Source organism: Oncorhynchus masou, chromosome 32 (assembly GCF_036934945.1).
Source record: "Oncorhynchus masou masou isolate Uvic2021 chromosome 32, UVic_Omas_1.1, whole genome shotgun sequence".
NCBI classification, from domain to species: Eukaryota; Metazoa; Chordata; class Actinopteri; order Salmoniformes; family Salmonidae; genus Oncorhynchus; species Oncorhynchus masou.
Window position 1 is genome coordinate 11,936,208 of NC_088243.1, and position 21,933 is coordinate 11,958,140.

At 42.7% G+C, this 21,933-nt stretch overlaps 3 protein-coding genes across 15 annotated transcripts in view; all 3 read right to left on the bottom strand.

The window, feature by feature from the left end:
- Nucleotides 1-1,950, bottom strand: part of LOC135525585 (DNA (cytosine-5)-methyltransferase 3A-like) — a 115,288-nt gene extending 113,338 nt beyond the window's left edge. For all 5 annotated transcript variants that reach the window (XM_064953293.1, XM_064953292.1, XM_064953290.1 and 2 more), the window contains exons 1-2: nucleotides 1,856-1,950; nucleotides 131-334 (exon numbers count right to left, since the gene is read on the bottom strand). In XM_064953293.1, coding sequence (XP_064809365.1) covers nucleotides 131-214 — 84 coding nt within the window. In that variant the 5' untranslated portion in view covers nucleotides 215-334; nucleotides 1,856-1,950. The remainder of the gene's footprint in view (nucleotides 1-130; nucleotides 335-1,855) is intronic.
- An 8,198-nt stretch (nucleotides 1,951-10,148) lies between these two features.
- LOC135525588 (S-antigen protein-like) lies at nucleotides 10,149-18,221 on the bottom strand. Its single transcript, XM_064953306.1, has 2 exons — nucleotides 17,419-18,221; nucleotides 10,149-11,525 (listed from the first exon to the last, which is right to left on the bottom strand). The coding sequence occupies exon 1, from the start codon at nucleotides 18,181-18,183 to the stop codon at nucleotides 17,611-17,613; it is 573 nt and encodes a 190-aa protein (XP_064809378.1). The 5' UTR covers nucleotides 18,184-18,221; the 3' UTR covers nucleotides 10,149-11,525; nucleotides 17,419-17,610.
- The window catches only part of LOC135525587 (dystrobrevin beta-like), a 72,389-nt gene continuing 60,604 nt past the window's right edge, over nucleotides 10,149-21,933 (bottom strand). For 6 of the 9 annotated variants that reach the window (XM_064953296.1, XM_064953300.1, XM_064953294.1 and 3 more), the window contains 4 exons: nucleotides 20,340-20,499; nucleotides 18,397-18,486; nucleotides 18,232-18,311; nucleotides 10,149-15,722 (listed from right to left, as the gene is read on the bottom strand). In XM_064953296.1, the coding sequence (XP_064809368.1) occupies nucleotides 15,714-15,722; nucleotides 18,232-18,311; nucleotides 18,397-18,486; nucleotides 20,340-20,499 (339 nt within the window). In that variant the 3' untranslated portion in view covers nucleotides 10,149-15,713. Of the gene's footprint in view, nucleotides 15,723-18,227; nucleotides 18,312-18,396; nucleotides 18,487-20,339; nucleotides 20,500-21,933 lie in introns of those variants that run through there. The other 3 variants (XM_064953302.1, XM_064953295.1, XM_064953303.1) reach the window with 2 other exon arrangements.

The following is a 21,933-nucleotide window of genomic DNA, read 5'->3' on the forward strand; positions in this document are numbered from 1 at the left end:
GATCAATATGGGTATAACATGTTATAATAACATTGTAAAACACACTGTTATAAACGTATTGACACAGTAACAAAATGTTACAGTGTTTTAATGACAGTAGTTTGGCTTTACATAGCTGTTTGTTTCTCACCATTCTGTTCCCAGGTGCATCGCAGGTGTAGTCTAAGCTTTGGAATGCAGCGGTGTTGTTGGTGGCAACAGTGTTGGACGGCATCGCCAGAGTGCAAATCGTACGGATGATATTCTCAATGGAAAACAGAAGAAGCTTCAAAATATGAGAAATAAAATCAAAGGAACAAAAATATGACGATCCGTCAATGAACCTTCAATGATCCTGCAAAATGAAGAACAACAAATGTAATCATGCTGAAAAACTGTAAATGCATTTATTATTATAATAGTATATTTATTATTACACTGTGATTATTACTTCGTTTTGTGTTAAGCTGAACATGATTCTAGCCTATATACCTACAGATTGGATTCAGTCTCCCTACTATGCCTGCAGTGATCTGATCAGGCAAAAGCAGGGCCTACTAGCGTCAAATTGTCAACGGCTTTACATGCCGTCTACTCAAGTTGTGCCTTTACTAGTTAGAAAAACATTTTAGGCATGCTTAAATTAAGTGTCAGTTCTCTCTGGTTTCTCCCGTTTCTATCACACAAAATACCACATGTGTAGGCCTGTAGGGCTATATGGCGTTATCGAATAAACTATTACCGGTATATATGCATTATGCATATAATAATCTATATGCAGATTAGATGTTCATTATAGCCCAACACCTGTGGTCAAACGAGACACTCCTTTGCACAGACTGCTGGCTCCATGCACAAGGCCTAGCTTATTGAGATCCATAGCTAGCCATGTGCACTTATAAGTACAGTATCAATGTTAATGGTCAATGTTATACTTTTCATCGATTTTTCCAGAAGGCTTGTAATATAGGCCTAGTCTTGATATAGGCTAAACGTCCTTGGTGTTTTTTGTTATTGCCCCCATTTTCACCAGTTAGTACTACACTACCGTCTACGGATAACTGCCGGAGCTAAAGGGCTCGAGCACACGTTCACCCACGCGCACAGACAGACTTTCTGTCACATTGATACAAATGTTGCATTAATGCGTCATTGGGGACATTTGAATGATAGAGTCTAATGTAATAATATCTAAACATATTGGTAAATGTAGCATATCACTGTCGTTCAAGTGTAAATACATATTTCAATTTGTTCGTGTGAAGAAAACAATGTTGCGGGAAATGATATTGCAGCTACAAAACGTGTTACTTTTTAAATGTATATATATTTTTGTGTGTGAATACAATGTCACCTACTGTTCCATTGTCAGCAAAAATCACAAATATGATGCATTATAACAATTCTGATTGAATGAACGACTTTATCTATGAACACATGGCTGGCGGTCCACTGCATTTGTCACTGTTGCAGGCTTAAATTACCAAATTGTACACGTATTTGAAGGGGAAATCAGCTTCTAACCCGGTGGGATTGTACCGCGTTTATAGGCCACAACCATTTGATGGACAAAACCCCGTTATTTTCAGACGGGCGTGTATTCTGTAGAAACCATCGCCTTTCTGTATGTACAAATACGCGGTCACCAAGTTCAACTGAGTATCGCAATGTCTAATCACAAGTCAGTCATCACATATCTGCAAAAGCACAAAAAGGAATACTGTTTCCCCCCACCACCACGATCGAATGCAGCCAGTCTTCCTTCCGTTCTAAGGGATCTCACTGAGTGTGTGTGTTCCAATAAAGGTTAGCCCGACAGAGGGTTTGGTAATAACGGGCTATGGTTTTTAAACGAGTGAATCACGGTGTTCATTACCCGTTTTGCCAAGTCCCAGGCCAGACCCTTTTTGTTGTCGCTTGCTCCCGGATCCTCCTTCTTCTTCTCTCCCCGTCCTCCACCACACCAGCCGGCCAGCACTCCGCCAGATGCTCGGCTCACACTGCAGGGGCCAGCGGACCGATAGTGTCTCCACTAGGTCCTAAAGGTAGTGCTGTAACGGCTTCTGCTTCACTGCCATTATGCTAGAATTTATACACAATATATTTAATTATTGTTTCAAAATCCGGTTAAACTCAAATAATTGTCCATTTCTGTGTCAAATATTCAAATAGCCAAAAAGTTTCAGAGTGTTGAAAATAGCATACATCAGACCACATAGTTGGCAATAGGCCGACAAGGAGGCAACAGACAGGTATATAGGCTGCAGGTCTATTTCACACTGGTGGCACTAGGACAAGGGTCAAACCTCTGGCCATAAACATGAAAATAAACATAAAAGAGAGATATAAAATAATATTACTAAGAATGAATCAAACCCAATAGCTAATAAATAGGCCTGCAGTCTGCATTGTGTTTATAGTGATTACATAATAATGAATCTTCTGGGAAGGCTTTCCACTAGATGTTGGAACACTGCTGTGGGGACTTGCTTCCATTCAGCCACAAGAGCATTTAGGCCTGGCTCGTAGTCGGCTTTCCAATTCATCCCAAAGGTGTTTGATGGGGTTGAGGTCAGGGCTCTGTACATGCTAGTTAATTTCTTCCACACCGATCTCAACAAACCATTTTTTGATGAACCTAGCTTTTTGCACGGGAGCATAGTCATGCTGAAACAAGAAAGGGCCTTCCCCAAACTGTTGCCACAAAGTTGGATGCACAGAATGATATAGGATGTCATCGTATGCTGTAGCGTTAAGATTTCCCTTCACTGGAACTAAGGGGCCCGAACCATAAAAAACAGCCCATACCATTATTACTCCTCCACCAAACGTTATAGTTGGCACTATGCATTCGGGCAGGTAGCATTCTCCTGTCATCCGCCAAACCCAGATTTGTCCGTTGGACTGCCAGATGGTGAAGCGTGATTCATAACTCCAGAAAACGCATTTCCACTGCTCCAGAGTCCAATGGCAGCGAGCTTTACACCACTCCAGCTGACGCTTGGCATTGAGCATGGTGATCTAACATGCTGACCACACTGCCCGCGTCGCTTGCGCAAGCATCGCAAAAAAATGTACACATACATGTTATTCAACAATTTCACCCACACTGCTCACGCGCGTCTGCCTAGCCAGGCGCTAAAATAGAACTTGTTTTTTTTTGTGACGCTTGACACGCTGCAAGTCCACCTCTCCCATCTCCTCATTAGTTTTTAGAAGCATATACCAACGTGGTGATTGAAAGATGAACTGAGGTCAACACTCCAGTCCAGTTGGTGGTGGTAATGCACCTTAAAGTTGGTTGCCAACCGCCATATAAAGTCCAAAGAAGAAGAAGAAGACTGAAGGAGGAGAGGTTACGAGAAACAAACTTGGTTTACACTTTTATCTGTGGATTCATTGTCAGAGTAGAGGACCTTGTGCATTTCAGGTAAAATAACAACCCAATGTTTATATCCCAGGACGAATTAGCTAGCAACAGCAAGCAAGCTAGCTATATTGCCATAAATATTTAATGCTTTTCGACCTGTCCCCAAATTAATGAAGTTGGTTCAGAGTTAATTTTGATATTTAAACCTGCGTGTCCTGATTGAGGTGGTACGGATGGACAAAATCAACATGCGCGCGTTGGCACATGTGCGAGTGGTGTGATCAGCATGTTAGGCTTGTGTGCGGCTACTCGGCCATGGAAACCCATTTCATGGAGCTCCCTACAAACAGTTATTGTGCTGACCTTGCTTCCAGAGGCAGTTTGGAACTCAGTAGTGAGTGTTGCAACTGACGCTTCAGCACTCAACGTTTCCACTTCACAATAACAACACTCACAGTTGACCGGGAAAGCTCTAGCAGGGCAGATATTTGACAAACTGACTTGTTGGAAAGGTGGTATCCTATAACGGTTCCATGTTGAAAGTCATTGAGCTCTTCAGTAAGGCCATTCTACTGCCAATGTTTGTCTATGGAGATTGCATGGCTGTGTGCTAGATTTTATACACCTGTCAGCAACGGGTGTGGCTGAAATAGCCAAATCCACTCATTTGAAGGGGAGTCCACATACTTTTGTATATTTCGTGTACGTCCTGCCTGCTGCTTCAGAGTATGTCATTGTCAGGAGTATAGTGCCAGAGGCTCTAGAGGCTCTTACAAGCACAAACAGAACAAAACCCTGGGGATCAGACAGGCTACAGATATTTAAGGGGGAGGAGGGATGGGAGGGGGAAGGGGGAGAGAGGGAGAGGGAAGGAGAGGAGGCGGAGAGAGGGGAAGGGAGACAGGGAGGGAGAGGGAGGGGAGACAGGGAGGGAGAAAGGGGAGGGAGGGAGAGTGAGAGAAGGAGGGGGAGGGAGAGAGAGATTGTGGGGGGAGGGGTGAGAGACAGAGAAGTGAGAGGGAGGGCAGAGAGAGAGACAGAGAAAGAGAGGGGAGTGAGAAAGAGAGGCAGAACGAGTGAGAGAAAGGGAGAGTGAGGGAAGAGGGGGTGGAGAGAGGGGATGGGGAGAGGCAGCGAGTGGGAGGGAGGGAGGGAGGAGGGAGGGAGGGAGGGAGGGGGGGGGGAGGGAGGGAGGGAGGGAGGGAGGGAGGGAGGGAGGGAGGGAGGGAGGGAGGGAGGGAGGGAGGGAGGAAAAGAGAGAGAGATCCAGAGAGAGGGGGGGCAGGCTGATGTGGTTCAGTGAGCTTGAAGCATGGCTGGAGCCAGGAGCTCTTCACATCACATGACACCACACGTCTGTAGAGACAGAGACTAGACTGACTCTCTGTCTCTCTCTCGTCTGTAGACTGAATCTCTCGGTCTCTCTCTGGTCAAATGTCATATTATGTATATATACGGTGTTGTAACGACGTGCAAATAGTTAAAATACAAAAAGGAAAATAAATAAACATAAATAAGGGTTGTATTTACAATGCTGTTTTTTCTTCACTGGTTGTCCTTTTCTTGTGGCAACAGGACACAAACCTTGCTGCTGTGTTTGCACACAGCAAGGCATTTCACCCAGTAGATATAGGAGTTTATCAAAATTGGATTTGTTTTGGAATTTTTTGTGGATCTGTGTAATCTGAGGGGAATATGTGTCTCTAACATGGTCATACATTTGGCAGGAGGTTAGGAAGTGCAGCTCAGTTTCCACCTCATTGTGTGGGCAGTGTGCACATAGCCTGCTTTCTCTTGAGAGCCAGGTCTTTCTCTTGTCTGTAGAGTAGACTGAATCTCTCTGTACCTCTCTTGTCTGTAGAGTAGACTGAATCTCTGTCCCTCTCTTGTCTGTAGAGTGGACTGAATCTCTCTGTCCCTCTCTTGTCTGTAGAGTGGACTGAATCGCTCTGTCCCTCTCTTGTCTGTAGAGTAGACTGAATCTCTGTCCCTCTCTTCTCTGAGAGTAGACTGAATCTCTCTGTCCCTCTCTTGTCGGTAGAGTAGACTGAATCTCTCTGTCCCTCTCTTGTCTGTAGAGTAGACTGAATCTCTCTGTCCCTCTCTTGTCTGTAGAGTAGACTGAATCTCTCTGTCCCTCTCTTGTCTGTAGAGTAGACTGAATCTCTGTCCCTCTCTTGTCTGTAGAGTAGACTGAATCTCTCTGTCCCTCTCTTGTCTGTAGAGTGGACTGAATCTCTGTCCCTCTCTTGTCTGTAGAGTAGACTGAATCTCTCTGTCCCTCTCTTGTCTGTAGAGTAGACTGAATCTCTGTCCCTCTCTTGTCTGTAGAGTGGACTGAATCTCTCTGTCCCTCTCTTGTCTGTAGAGTAGACTGAATCTCTGTCCCTCTCTTGTCTGAGAGTAGACTGAATCTCTCTGTCCCTCTCTTGTCTGTAGAGTAGACTGAATCTCTCTGTCCCTCTCTTGTCTGTAGAGTAGACTGAATCTCTCTGTCCCTCTCTTGTCTGTAGAGTGGACTGAATCTCTCTGTCCCTCTCTTGTCTGTAGAGTGGACTGAATCTCTCTGTCCCTCTCTTGTCTGTAGAGTAGACTGAATCTCTGTCCCTCTCTTGTCTGTAGAGTAGACTGAATCTCTCTGTCCCTCTCTTGTCTGTAGAGTAGACTGAATCGCTCTGTCCCTCTCGCGTGGTCAGGTTCAGTCAAGGACAGAAGCATGATGACACAACCCAACAAAGAGGAAGAGGGAGAGAGAGAGGGAGGGCAGAAGGAGAGGAGAGCAGGAGCTGTGTCTGGTGCTGCTCTCACTGACCCTCACACAGACAGATGGGTGGACGGACGGAAGGACAATGCACATACACAAGCACACAAACATATTATTTGCCTGGTATGATTAGGGCCCTGTGTTTTGAACAATCATTTGACAGGACCTGTATTTTAACCTTTATATAAATATTATTCATAAAAAATGTCCCCTTTTCTTTTTATGGCAGATGATCCAGCACCATACACAGACAATTGCTTACATTTTTGGTGTAATTCTCATTTCTGGAGGAGGCTAAAAATAGAGGTTAAAATCGAGGTCATGTGACATGATAGTCTAAAACACAGGGTCATAGTTATGATTACAGTTGTGCAAAGATCATGAGATATTATTTGCGATTGGAGGATATATGACTCCCTGCGGGCCAATGGCAATCTTCTCCGATAGCAGGGAGTTGTTTCCCAGAAAAAATAACCACTCAATTACTTGGAAAAACAACACTGTTTATATATATATATATATATACAGTGCCTTGCGAATGTTTTCGGCCCCCTTGAACTTTGCGACCTTTTGCCACATTTCAGGCTTCAAACATAAAGATATAAAACTGTATTTTTTTGTGAAGAATCAACAACAAGTAGGACACAATCATGAAGTGGAATGACATTTATTGGATATTTCAAACTTTTTTAACAAATCAAAAATTGAAAAATTGGGCGTGCAAAATTATTCAGCCCCCTTAAGTTAATACTTTGTAGCGCCACCTTTTGCTGTGATTACAGCTGTAAGTTGCTTGGGGTATGTCTCTATCAGTTTTGAACATCGAGAGACTGAAATGTTTTCCCATTCCTCCTTGCAAAACAGCTCGAGCTCAGTGAGGTTGGATGGAGAGCATTTGTGAACAGCAGTTTTCAGTTCTTTCCACAGATTCTCGATTGGATTCAGGTCTGGACTTTGACTTGGCCATTCTAACACCTGGATATGTTTATTTTTGAACCATTCCGTTGTAGATTTTGCTTTATGTTTTGAATCATTGTCTTGTTGGAAGACAAATCTCCGTCCCAGTCTCAGGTCTTTTGCAGACTCCATCAGGTTTTCTTCCAGAATGGTCCTGTATTTGGCTCCATCCATCTTCCCATCAATTTTAACCATCTTCCCTGTCCCTGCTGAAGAAAAGCAGGCCCAAACCATGATGCTGCCACCACCATGTTTGACAGTGGGTATGGTGTGTTCAGGGTGATGAGCTGTGTTGCTTTTACGCCAAACAGTTCAATTTTGGTTTCATCTGACCAGAGCACCTTCTTCCACATGTTTGGTGTGTCTCCCAGGTGGCTTGTGGCAAGCTTTAAACAAGACTTTTTATGGATATCTTTAAGAAATGGCTTTCTTCTTGCCACTCTTCCATAAAGGCCAGATTTGTGCAATATACGACTGATTGTTGTCCTATGGAGAGAGTCTCCCACTTCAGCTGTAGATCTCTGCAGTTCATCCAGAGTGATCATGGGCCTCTTGGCTGCATCTCTGATCAGTCTTCTCCTTGTATGAGCTGAAAGTTTAGAGGGACGGCCAGGTCTTGGTAGATTTGCAGTGGTCTGATACTCCTTCCATTTCAATATTATCGCTTGCACAGTGCTCCTTGGGATGTTTAAAGCTTGGGAAATCTTTTTGTATCCAAATCCGGCTTTAAACTTCTTCACAACAGTATCTCGGACCTGCCTGGTGTGTTCCTTGTTCTTCATGATGCTCTCTGCGCTTTTAACGGACCTCTGAGACTATCACAGTGCAGGTGCATTTATACGGAGACTGGATTACACACAGGTGGATTGTATTTATCATCATTAGTCATTTAGGTCAACATTGGATCATTCAGAGATCCTCACTGAACTTCTGGAGAGAGTTTGCTGCACTGAAAGTAAAGGGGCTGAATAATTTTGCAAGCCCAATTTTTCAGTTTTTGATTTGTTAAAAAAGTTTGAAATATCCAATAAATGTCGTTCCACTTCATGATTGTGTCCCACGTATTGTTGATTCTTCACAAAAAAATACAGTTTTATATCTTTATGTTTGAAGCCTGAAATGTGGCAAAAGGTCGCAAAGTTCAAGGGGGCCGAATACTTTCGCAAGGCACTGTATATATAAAACAGTGTTGTTTTTCCAAGTAATTGAGTGGTTATTTTAGATATATATATATATATATATATATATCATTTTTTCAAATTTAACACAAATTCTTATTTACAGCCTACCCTGGCAAAACCCTAACTGACGCTGGGCAAATTGTGCGCCACGCTGTGGGACTCCGAATCACGGCCGGTTGTGATAGAGCCTGGAATCGAACCAGGGTCTGTAGTGATAACTCTAGCACTGAGATGCAGTGCCGTAGACCGCTGCACCACTCGGGTGCCCCTAAACTGTCAAGTTATGACAGTCACATTTCTTTCAAGGCCATATTCAACAGGACAGTACACACAGTGCCTTCAGAAAGCATGTCAGTACTTCATCTACATAAATATTCACACCCCTTTACTATGACACTCCAAATTGAGCTCAGGTGCATCCTATTTAATTGACATCTGATTAATTTAGCAGACACTCTTATCTAGAACGACTTACAGTGTTGAGTGTCTACTTTTTCGTAGTCCTTTGATCATCCTTGAGATGTCACTACAACTAGATTGGAATCCACCTGTGGCCATTTGGACATGTTTTTAGAAAGAAACACACCTGTCTATATCAGGTCCTACAGTTGACAGTGCATGTCAGAGCAGAAACTATATAATGAAGTCCAAGGACCCGTCTGTAGATCTCTGAGATAGAATGGTGATGAGGCATATATCTGAGGGAGGGTAGAAAAATATTTCTAGTGTTGAAAGTTTCCAAGAGCACAGTGCACAACACATCTTCGGGAGATGGAAAAAAACATGGAACTTCCCAGACTCTGCTTAGAGCTGCCCATCCGACCAAACTGAACCACAGGGCAAGAAGGACCTTGGTCAGGGAGGTGACCCAGAACCCAATGACCACTCCGACAGAACTACAGAGTTCCTTGGCTGAGATGGGAGAACCTGCCAGAAGGACAACAGTCTCTACAGCACTTCACCAATCTGGGCTTCATGGGAGAGTGGCCAGACTGAAGCCACTCTGGCAAAAAATGCACAACAGCACGCCTAGAGTTAGCAAAAAGTAACATGAAAGACTTTGTGATCAGAAGGCAAAAGATTATGTTGTCTGATGAGACAAAAATTGAACGCTTTGCAAAGTGTTATGTCTGGAGAAAACCGGGCACAGCTCATCACCCGTCTAACATAGCATCATGCTATGGGGATGCTTTCCAGCAGCAGGGACGGGGAGACTGGTAAGGATAGAGGAAACAGTGAATGGAGCCAAATACACACACATCCTTGATGAGAACCTGCCTCAGAGTGCAAATGACCTTAGACTGGGGGCAAAGATTTACATTCCAACAGGACACTGACCCCAAGCATACAGTCAAAGCAACGCTGGAATGGCTTCAGAGCAAGAATGTGATAATCCTTGAGTGGCCCAGCCAAAGCCCAGACCTGAATCCCCTTGAAAACCGTAGGAAAGACTTGAAGATTGTCAGAGCAGCTCACAAATTACTGCATCTGTACATAGCCCATCTGTAAACAGCCCATCCAACTACCTCATCCCCATACTGTATTTATTTATTTATCTTGCTCCTTTGCACATCAGATATCTCTGTGTCTAATTGCTATATTGTAATTACTTCCTTAGTATAGTAAAAGGGAAATTTAAAAAAGGTTAAAAAAAAAAGAAGATTGCTTTTCACAACCGCTCCTTCTAACTTGACAAAATATGCAAGTAAGAATGGGAGAATATCCCCAAATCCAGATGTGCAAAGCTGATACAGACATACCCAAGACGACTCAATGCTGAAATTGCCGCCAAAGGTCGAATAAGTCAAGGGGTATGAAAACTTTCTGAAGACACTGTCTGAAGTTCAAACGATAAGAGACTAAATACTGTTTGGAAAAAAGGCATCACATAACAGCATTTCAAGTTTTTAAATATTTTAATACATTTCACAATTGATTCATTGTATTTACAAAAGTCAGTGGTCATGTGACATAAAACCATGTTTTTAAAATTAACATGAGAAACAAATGAATACCAGAAGCATATCAGTATATAACGCATAGAAAGATAAATAACATTTCGGGAAGCTTATGGTTTGTCATTTTGCCATTTTCTCTCTGCAAACAATAAAACAATCATAATGTGAAGTATGTACCTTTCTATTGCCTCTGTTGGCTAGAAGGAAATCTTTCTAGAATGGTTGGTAGTTCTAGAATGGTTGGGAGTTCTTGAACGAGTGGTACTGTAGCTCTAGAACAGTTTGTAACTATAACTGTTTATGGCTCTAGAACTGTTGGTAGCTCTAGAACAGTTTGTAGCTGTAGAACTTTTGATAGCTCTAGAACAGTTTGTAGCTCTAGAACAATTTGTAGCTCTAGAACTGTTGGTAGCTCAAGAACAGTTTGTAGTTCTAGAACTGTTGGTAGCTCTAGAATAATTTGTAGCTCTAGAACTGTTGGTAGTTCAATAACAATTTGTAGTTCTAGAACTGTTGGTAGCTCTAGAACAGTTTGTAGCTCTAGAACAGTTTGTAGCTCAAGAACTGTTACTGGTTCTAGAACTGTTGGGGGTTCTACATTTTAAGGAAGATCAAGTAAATGTATGGCCGGGATTTTATCATGCAAAATATGGACATCAACAACAACAACATATGGAATGTAGTTATATCTGTATAATGACACACAAGGTCTGCATTTTTGGCACAAATGTAAAGGCTGAGCAAAAGTACTCTACTTTTCCTCCTGAACAACAATAAATAAATCCTATTTTTCCACAAGGTAACTGACTGAGACTAAAACTCCTACTTAAAAGGCTGATTGATGTTCTTATATCTGCATGAATGGGTTTTTGACTTTATTCAGCACTTTATACAGAACATCTAGGCAGTAGGCACAAACTCAAATCATAATATTGCATTCCTATCTGTGAGCGGAGTGGAGGGAAAACAATGACTGACTTTTCAAAGGGTTTATCTCAGCACTTTCCTTAGATCTTCAATATACAGTACCAGTCAAAGGCTTGGACACACCTACTCATTCAAGGGTTTTTCTTCATTTTTAATATTTTCTACATTGTAGAATAATAGTGAAGTCATCAAATCTATAAAATAACACATATAGAATCATGTAGTAACCAAAAAAAGTGTTAAATTAAAATATATTTGAGATTCTTCAAAGTAGCCACCCTTTGCCTTGATGACAGCTTGTGGATGCTATGTCATCTGATGCAGCACCATCACTCTCCTTCTTGGTCGAATAGCCCTTACACAGCCTGGAGGTGTGTTGGGTCATTGTCCTGTTGAAAAATAAATGATAGTCCCACTAAGCGCAAACCAGATGGGATGGCGTATCACTGCAGAATGCTGTGGTAGCCATGCTGGTTAAGTGTGCCTTGAATTCTAAATAAATCACAGACAGTGTCACCAGGAAAGCACCCCCACACCTCCTCCATGCTTCATGGTGGGAACCACACATGCAGAGATCATCTGTTCACCTACTCTGCGTCTCACAAAGACACTGCGGTTGGAACCAAAAATCTCAAATTTGAACTTACCAGACCAGAGGACAGATTTCCACCAGTCTAATGTCCATTGCTCATGTTTCTTGACCCAAACAAGGCTCTTCTCATTATTGCTGTCCTTTAGTAGTGGTTTCTTTGTTGCAGCAATTTGAACATGAAGGCCTGATTCACAGTCTCCTCTGAACAGTTGATGTTGAGATGTGTCTGTTGCTTGAACTCTTTGAAACATTTATTTTGGCTACAATCTGAAGTGCAGTTAACTTTAACGAACTTATCCTCTGCAGCAGAGGTAACTCTGGGTCTTCCATTCCTGTGGCGGTCCTCATGAGAGCCAGTTTCATCATAGTGCTCGATGGTTTTTGCGACTGTACTTGAAGAAACTTTCACATTTCTTGAAATGTTTCACATTGACTGACATTCATGTCTTAAAGTAATGATGAACTGTCATTTCTCTTTGCTTATTTGAGCTGTTCTTGCCATAATATGGACTTGGTCTTTTACCAAATAGGGCTCTTCTGTATACCACCCCTACCTTGTCACAACACAACTGATTGGTTCAAACGCATTAAGGAAAGAAATTCCACAAATTATCTTTTAACAAGGCACACCTGTTAATTGATATGCATTCCAGGTGACTACGTCATGAAGCTGGTTGAGAGAATGCCAAGCGTGTGCAAGCTGTCATCAAGGCAAGGGGAGGCTATTTTGAAGAATCTCAAATATTAAAATCTATTCTGATTTGTTTAACACTTTTCATTTCATAGTTTTGATGTCTTCAATATTATTCTACTTTATCAATGATTTAATTCCACTAGCAAACTAAAATAACACCCAGAATGATAAGATCACGTAAAATAAGTAACCAAATAAAAACATCACATTTAGAACAACGGATAGTTCTTCTATTCCTGGACACAGTGTAGTAGGTTGATAAGGCCTTGTATTTCGTTTAAAGGATAGCTGACTGTACTTTACACATTATCTCAATGCTAAATGTTCATGTACAACTTCAGTACAGTTCATTGCTTAACCAGTGTTTCAATTTACCGTAAACATGTTAACATGTTATTATTATGTAATAACATGTGAACCAAACCCTACTCTTCTCCGTCTGGCCCTTTATCGTGTCACATTGCTAAACCTAACATTCATTATCTAGTTATTCATTTCAGTGCTTTATTTCAGAGATAAATGCAAACCCTGAACAACAGAAATGTCCGTCGATCAGAAGAGTGTTTTATTGTATCTGATATCCTACTGATTCAACAGTCAGTTTCCTTCTCTTGTCCACCCCACATCTGTTCTCTGCTCTAAATCATTCAATATTCTAAACCAAAACCAGACTTTCTTTCTGGTTAACCCCTCTTGCCCTGTCTCCTAATGATCTGTCCTTCCAGCTGTCTGGTCAACCCCTCTTGCCCTGTCTCCTAATGATCTGTCCTTCCAGCTGTCTGGTCAACCCCTCTTGCCCTGTCTCCTAATGATCTGTCCTTCCAGCTGTCTGGTCAACCCCTCTTGCCCTGTCTCCTAATGAGCTGTCCTTCCAGCTGTCTGGTCAACCCCTCTTGCCCTGTCTCCTAATGATCTGTCCTTCCAGCTGTCTGGTCAACCCCTCTTGCCCTGTCTCCTAATGATCTGTCCTTCCAGCTGTCTGGTCAACCCCTCTTGCCCTGTCTCCTAATGAGCTGTCCTTCCAGCTGTCTGGTCAACCCCTCTTGCCCTGTCTCCTAATGATCTGTCCTTCCAGCTGTCTGGTCAACCCCTCTTGCCCTGTCTCCTAATGATCTGTCCTTCCAGCTGTCTGGTCAACCCCTCTTGCCCTGTCTCCTAATGATCTGTCCTTCCAGCTGTCTGGTCAACCCCTCTTGCCCTGTCTCCTAATGAGCTGTCCTTCCAGCTGTCTGGTCAACCCCTCTTGCCCTGTCTCCTAATGAGCTGTCCTTCCAGCTGTCTGGTCAACCCCTCTTGCCCTGTCTCCCAATGATCTGTCATTTCTGCCATCTGGTGAACCCTTCTTGCTGTGTGTCCCAATAATATGTCAATTTTAAGAAATATAGCAGTCTAGCACATGCTCAGACCAATCCAATGATTTTAAATGCAGTAGAAAGGCCAGATTATTGAGACGCAGGGTTGCTGTCTGCTCCCTCCAGACTCTTTAATGATTACACAGCAACTGACCCCTAAACAAGCAGGTCTGGAGCCCATTAGGGCCTAGCCTACTGACTATTAGTTAACCACACATTTTGAATAAGTGACCCAAATTGCGCCCCATTGGCTATATAGTGCACTATTTTTGACCCACTGGGCTGATGGCTCTGGTCAAAAGTAGTGCACTATGTCGGGAATAGGGTGTCATTTGAGTCACCACTGCATTCCATCTACCGCTACAGTTCCCAAACTCCTATCTATCATGTCACATGAACATGTTCCAGTCCTCGTTTCTTTTAAGCCATCAAAGCTAGTCTTATCTGTGCACAACCTTTCTGTGTCGGCCTCCTGTCGTCACCTATGTACAGGTGTATAGGTGAGTATGTTGTAACGAAAGATCACAATATAATATTCATTTCAAACTAATGCCCTGAGTTCCTCTCCCTCTCTTTGCTTTATGTGGTCAATAAATACGGTCACTACTGAGTGACTAGATTAGTGGATGAGGGACGAGACACCATGTAGAGTTTTAAATGCACTTTAAAATACATTTACTAGCTTCTCTCACTGTTTTTGTCTGTAAAATATTAACTATGAGAAGAATTAATCCGATTCTAACAACGGGACATTTCCCTGATTAAAATAAACAACAGCCCCCATAGGCTCCCTACGACCAAACAACCCTCATATTTTTGCAAAAGGGTGTCTCGCGGCAGAGTGAGCACATAGTAGCAGCATTATGCGACTCAATGGTTACGTCCCACAAATGGCACCATATTCCTTATATAGTGCACTACTTTTCACCAGAGCCCTATGGGCACTGGTCAAAAGTAGTGCACCATATAGGGAATAGGGTGCCATTTGGGACATAATCAATGTGAATTCTAAGGCATGGCAACATACATGACTACAAATCCCAGCAGTCATCGTAACCAACCTTTTGTGTACCAGGGACCGGCAAGGACCAGCTATAGTCCTTCCTCCTTTGAAGACCACTTAGATTAAAACTAACACTTGAGAACTGACTAAATCAGTGTCCACTCACTATCTGAGGGACCAATCAGCAACACCTCAAGGACCAGTGCTGGCCCGGGGACGCAGGTTGAGAAGCACTGATAAACCCACAAAGAGCTGGGATAACATGGTACCTACCAACCTACAGTACACCCAGTCAGACTCAGGACAGTGCAACTTCATGCAAAACCCCTAATGAAAGCACACTAGCAAGTGATCTGTAATCATACAAAGGCAATGACGGCCGGGGAACATGTCATGGTGAAAATAGGTTGTTTTCAGGTTATGGTCAGTGCTGTGTTCCCAAGGTCATATATAATATGTACAGTTTATGCAGATAGAGGTAGCATCCCAAATGGAACACTATTCCCTATGTAGTGCACAAAATGGCACCCTATTCCATATGTAGTGCACCTGCCATTTATGATGCACACAGGGTGATGTTATTAACAAGACAGATTGAGTGAAAGCACAGGAAGTCATTCCTTAGACATTTGACCCTTGCAGTCATGACGGGGGGAATCAGTCATTACATAATAATTACAGCTTCAAGTTTTTATACAGAATGACATATACACTTGCCAACAGACATCCCACAGCAAGGTGTAACAAACATGTTGAATAAGAGTTCACACAGTGAAATCCTGTTTGATAACAGCATGCATTACTCTACGTGCTAATTCCTGATAGAAGGGTTTGGTCGGTGTGGCAAATTCTCATTCTGATTCTTCTTCTCCAGTCTGACATCCTGTCTAGATCAATGGAGTGGTGTTTGGGGAGGTTGTTGATGCTTTAGATCTCTCACTGTGCCTGAAGACAGAGACAGACAGATGGGGAGGTTTTAGACTGGGGCACAACATAACTATAAATATTCACAGATTAAGGATTTAGGATTTTGATGAACAAGTGGGACTGAAAAAGTTTCTGTGATTTCTATTATGTTTATAGGTGATTGAGAGATTTGTTGATTTACACTGTGAATGACTCATTAATGACTATGCGATGATATACAAACAATATTAAAAGTATAGGAATATTCATACTTTTCTTTTCATTCTGCATCGTCTTGAAAACAAAGTGAAAAATGTTCTGTTATTTGCAGTAACATAAAAGTCTAATACTCAGTACCAGTCAAAGGTTTGGACACACCTACTCTTTCAAGGGTTTTCCCCTTACATTTTTACTATTTTCTACATTGTAGAATAATGAAATAACACATATGGAATCATGTAGTAACCAAAATAAGTGTTAAATCAAAATATGTTTTACATTTGAGATTCTTCAAAGTAACCACCCCTTGCCTTGATACACTCTCTTGGCATTCTCTCAACCAGCTTCATGAGGTAGTCACCTGGAATGCATTTCAATTAATAGGTGTGCCTTGAGAAAAGTTAATTCATGGAATTTCTTTCCTTCTTAATGGGTTTGAGCCAATCAGTTGTTGTGTTGTGACAAGGTAAGGATGGTATACAGAAGATAGCCCTATTTGGTATAAGACCAAGTCCATATTATAAGAAGAACAGCTAAAATAAGCATAGAGAAACAACAGTCCATCATTATTTCAAGACTGAAGGTCAGTCAATGTGGAACATTTCCACAACTTTTAAAGTTTCTTCAAGGGCAGTCAACCATCAAGCGCTATGATGAAGCTGGCTCTCATGAGCAACGGCACAGGAAAGGAAGACCCAGAGTTACCTCTGCTGCAGAGGATAAGTTCATTAGAGTTATCAGCCCCAGAAAGTGCAGGCCAAATAAATACTTCAATACTTCAAGTAACAGACACATCTCAACATCAACAGAGGAGACTGAGTAAATCAGGCCTTCATGGTCAAATTGCTGCAAATAAACCACTACTAAAGGACACCAATAATAATAAGAGAATTGCTTGGGCCAAGAAATGGACATTAGACATGTGGAAATCTGTCGAGTCCATATTTGAGATTTTTGGTTCCAATCGCTGTGTCTTTGTGAGATGCAGAGTAGGTGAACGGATTATCTCTGCATGTGTGGTTCCCACCGTGAAGCATGGAGGAGAAGGTGTGATGGTGTGGGGTGCTTTGCTGGTGACACTGTCAGTGATTTTTTTAGAATTCAAGGCATACTTAACCTGCATGGCTACCACAGCATCCTGCAGCAATATGCCATCCCATCTGGTTTGCGCTTAGTGGGACTATCATTCATAGTGACCCAACAATGGTGACCCAACAATGTTAATAAGATAATAGTGAGCCAAGGCTTCCCCCCTGTCCCTTATGCCTCCATTCCTCACCTGGTTGTCCTCATCCTCTGCCCTGTCCCTTAGGCCTCCATTCCTCACCTGGTTGTCCTCATCCTCTGCCCTGTCCCCTAGGCCTCCATTCCTCACCTGGTTGTCCTCATCCTCTGCCATGTCCCTTAGGCCTCCATTCCTCACCTGGTTTTCCTCATCCTCTGCCCTGTCCCTTAGGCCTCCGTTCCTCATCTGGTTTGCCTCCTCATGCCTGTCCCTTAGGCCTCTGTTCCTCACCTGGTTGTCCTCATCCTCTGCCCTGTCCCTTAGGCCTCCGTTCCTCACCTGGTTGTCCTCATCCTCACGCCTGTCCCTTAGGCCTCTGTTCCTCACCTGGTTGTCCTCATCCTCACGCCTGTCCCTTAGGCCTCTGTTCCTCACCTGGTTGTCCTCATCCTCTGCCCTGTCCCCTAGGCCTCCGTTCCTCACCTAGTTGTCCTCATCCTCTGCCCTGTCCCTGAGGCCTCCATTCCTCACCTGGTTTTCCTCATCCTCTGCCCTGTCCCTTAGGCCTCTGTTCCTCATCTGGTTTGCCTCCTCATGCCTGTCCCTTAGGCCTCTGTTCCTCACCTGGTTGTCCTCATCCTCTGCCCTGTCCCCTAGGCCTCCGTTCCTCACCTGGTTGTCCTCATCCTCTGCCCTGTCCCTTAGGCCTCCGTTCCTCACCTGGTTGTCCTCATCCTCACGCCTGTCCCTTAGGCCTCTGTTCCTCACCTGGTTGTCCTCATCCTCACGCCTGTCCCTTAGGCCTCTGTTCCTCACCTGGTTGTCCTCATCCTCACGCCTGTCCCTTAGGCCTCTGTTCCTCACCTGGTTGTCCTCATCCTCTGCCCTGTCCCCTAGGCCTCCGTTCCTCACCTGGTTGTCCTCATCCTCTGCCCTGTCACTGAGGCCTCCGTTCCTCACCTGGTGGTCCTCATCCTCTGCCCTGTCCCCTAGGCCTCCGTTCCTCACCTGGTGGTACTCCTCCTCTGCCCTGTCCCTTAGGCCTCCGTTCCTCATCTGGTTGTCCTCATCCTCTGCCCTGTCCCTTATGCCTCCATTCCTCACCTGGTTGTCCTCATCCTCTGCCCTGTCCCTTAGGCCTCCGTTCCTCATCCGGTTGTCCTCATCCTCTGCAGCATCATCTACTTTATTAAAGAGAATATAACTTCAGTCCCAGAGAGTTATCAACCAATCACAGGCAACATAGCAGTCATGTGCCTCTCAACTAACCTGAGTGGAGTTCTTTGACAAGTGATGACATGGTGTTTGTGATTGAATCTGCAGCGACCAACAGATCATTACGAAGATTTCTAGGTACACCTGAAACACAGAGGACACAGTCAATGAATAGTCAGTGACTTACAGTTGAAGTCAGAAGTTCACATAAACTTCGGTTGGAGTCATTAAAACTTGTGTTTCAACCACTCCAGAAATTTCTTGTTAACAAACTATAGTTTTAGCAAGTCGGTTCAGGCATCTACCTTGTGCATGACACAAGTATTTTTCCCAACAATTGTTTACAGACAGATTATTTCACTTATAATTCACTGTATCACAATTCCAGTGGGTCAGAAGTTTACATACACTAAGTTGACTGTGGCTTTAAACAGCTTGGAAAATTCCAGAAAATGATGTCATGGCTTTAGAAGCTTCTGATAGGCTAATATACATCATTTGGGTCAATTGGAGGTGTACCTGTGGATTAATTTCAAGGCCTAACTTCAAACTCGGTGCCTCTTTGCTTGACATCATGGGAAAATCTAAAGAAATCAGCCAAGACTCCAGAAAAAAAATTGTAGACCTCCACAAGTCTGGTTCATCCTTGGGAGCAATTTCCAAACGTCTGAAGGTACCACGTTCATCTGTACAAACAATAGTACGCAAGTATGAACACCATGGGACCATGCAGCCATCATATTTCTCAGGAAGGAGACGCGTTCTGTCTCCTGGAGATGAACGTACCTTGGTGCGAAAAGTGCAAATCAATCCCAGAACAACAGCTAAGGACCTTGTGTACATGCTGGAGGAAACAGGTACAAAAGTATCAATATCCACAGTAAAAACGAGTCCTATATCGACGTAACCTGAAAGGCAGCTCAGCAAGGAAGAAGCCACTGCTCCAAAACCGTCATAAAAAAGCCAGACTACAGTTTGCAACTGCCCATGGGGACAAAGATCATACTTTTTGGAGAAATGTCCTCTGGTCTGATGAAAAAATAACTGTTTTGGCCATAATGACCATCGTCATGTTTGGAGAAAAAAGGGGGATGCTTGCAAGCCAAAGAACACCATCCCCACCGTGAAGCACGGGGTTGGCAGCATCATGCTGTGGGGGTGCTTTGCTGCAGGAGGGACTGGTGCACTTCACAAAAGATGACATAATGAGGATAGAAAATTATGTGGATCAGGAAGTTAAAGCTTGGTCGCAAATGGGTCTTCCAAATGGACAATGACCCCAAGCATTCTTCCAAAGTTGTAGCAAAATGGCTTAAGGACAACAAAGTCAATGCATTGGAGTGGCCATCACAAAGCCCTGACCTCAATCCTGTAGAAAATTTGTGGGCAGAACTGAAAAAGCGTGTGCGAGCAAGGAGGCCTACAAACTTGACTCAGTTACACCAGCTCTGTCAGAAGGAATGGGACAAAATTCACCCAACTTATTGTGGGAAGCTTGTGGAAGGCTTCCCGAAACGTTTGACCCAAGTTAAACAATTTAAAGGCAATGCTACCAAATACTAATTGAGTGTATGCAAACTTCTGACCCACTGGGAATGTGATGAAAGAAATAAAAGCTGAAATAAATAATTCTCTCAACTATTATTCTGACATTTCACATTCTTAAAATAAAGTGGTGATCCTAACTGACCTAACACAGGGATTTTTTTACTAGGATTAAATGTCAGGAATGGTAAAAAACTCAGTTTAAATGTATTTGGCTAAGGTGTATGTAAACTTCCAACTTCAAACTGTACATGGCATTTCGTGGCTACTATTTTTGCATTTGGAATGCACTTTAATCGAATTTGTCACAGCTCAATCACAGATCAAAATGTTGTTGGAAAAAGCGAGTTGACTAGTTGAAATGACATCAGTTTCTGGTTGAAAAGGCATCATGATGTCATTTCAACTAGTTTTGCACTGTTTTTCCCGTTGGGCGGAGGTCCAGGACTCACCCTGAGCGAAGGCCTCCAGCACATCGCCCCCCAACCCGGCCAGGCAGTCCTGGGGTGTGTGGGTGGGTGTGGACCCAGCTGAGGTGGAGCGGATCGGCATGGGCATGGAGCAGACTGCCCCATGGCTGGGGGAGGAGTGGGTTGAGCCTCCTGTCTGGGCCTGATAACATGCCAACATCACCACCGGTTAGGAAACAAACTATAGAAACATACCAATATTACCATAGGTTAGGACACATACCAATATTATGATGGTTTTTCAATACCGTTGAAACTATGAAGAAGTAAAATATTTTACTTTAAGTAAAAAAATAAAATATTAATTCATATTTGTAGCTACTTTTTAAGTAAATACCTGCAGTCATCTTGTGCAATACGTTAAGAGAGAAAGAAGATTGCGTTCTTCGTTTCACCTGTCACATAATTTTTCACCAGTTTTACCAGTAGTTCCCAGTCAAGTGGTTTTTGTTTAGAAACACACAATAACGAGAGACCGGAGCTTTGTGAGTAGCTCACTCCAGTGAGCTCCCCACTCCTTGACTGCAACCCTTTTCATTTACCCTCCAGGTCTCTTTTTTCATTCTTTTTATTTGACCTTTATTTTTACAGGTTTTTTCTCATTGAGATAACAACTCTTTTCCAAGAGAGACCTGGTCCAATAGCAGCAGAGGGAACAACGTTTCAGACAAAACAACCTACATACACTAACACAACATTAAACAAAACTATAAACACACATACAGTACAACAAAAACATTGTACATTAAAAACACAAATGTCTTGACTAAAAACAGCTGGCCTAAAAACAATTACACACTTCTATGATATATTCATCGATCAAGTGTAAACTCCACCAACGAAACTAGATCATCACATTTTAAAATGTTCAGGAGAGAATTCCAGGGCCACGGAGCTAAATAACTAAACTATTTCTACCATGTCCTGTTCTAATGTTTGGTACTGTTAGAAGCAAATCAGAATGGGACCATAATTTATATTTATTTACTGACCTGACTAAAAAAGAACAGAGATAAAATGGCATTTTACTCAATATGGCTTTATAAATCAGTGTATAGTGTTTAAGGCTACGCAAGGTCAATGACGACCAGCCAACAGCCAGGTAGAGATCACAATGATCTGTTAGACGTTTCTGATTTGTAATGAACCTAAGGGCTACATGATACACATAATCAAGTGCTCTCAGGGTATATATATATATATATATATATATAAATAACATCACTAAAATCTAAAACCGCCAGTAATGTACATCGTACCAGCTCCTTCCTGGCCTCAAAAGAAAAACAAGCCTTATGCCGGTAATAAAATCCTATTTTCAGCTTGAGCTTCCTTAAGTTCTCTACATGCACAGTGAAGCTCAGCTTATCATCAACCCACACACCCAAATGTTTGTACACCAACTTGCTCTATAGTATGTCCAGCCAATGTAGCAATGACATGATTTGTAACATGCCTGGCATTTGAAAATACATGCATTTTGTTTTACCCAAATTTAGAATCAGCTTTAAATCATACAGATTATGTTGTATGATGTTAAATGCTCTTTGGGCATTTTCAAAAGCTAAAAATAAAC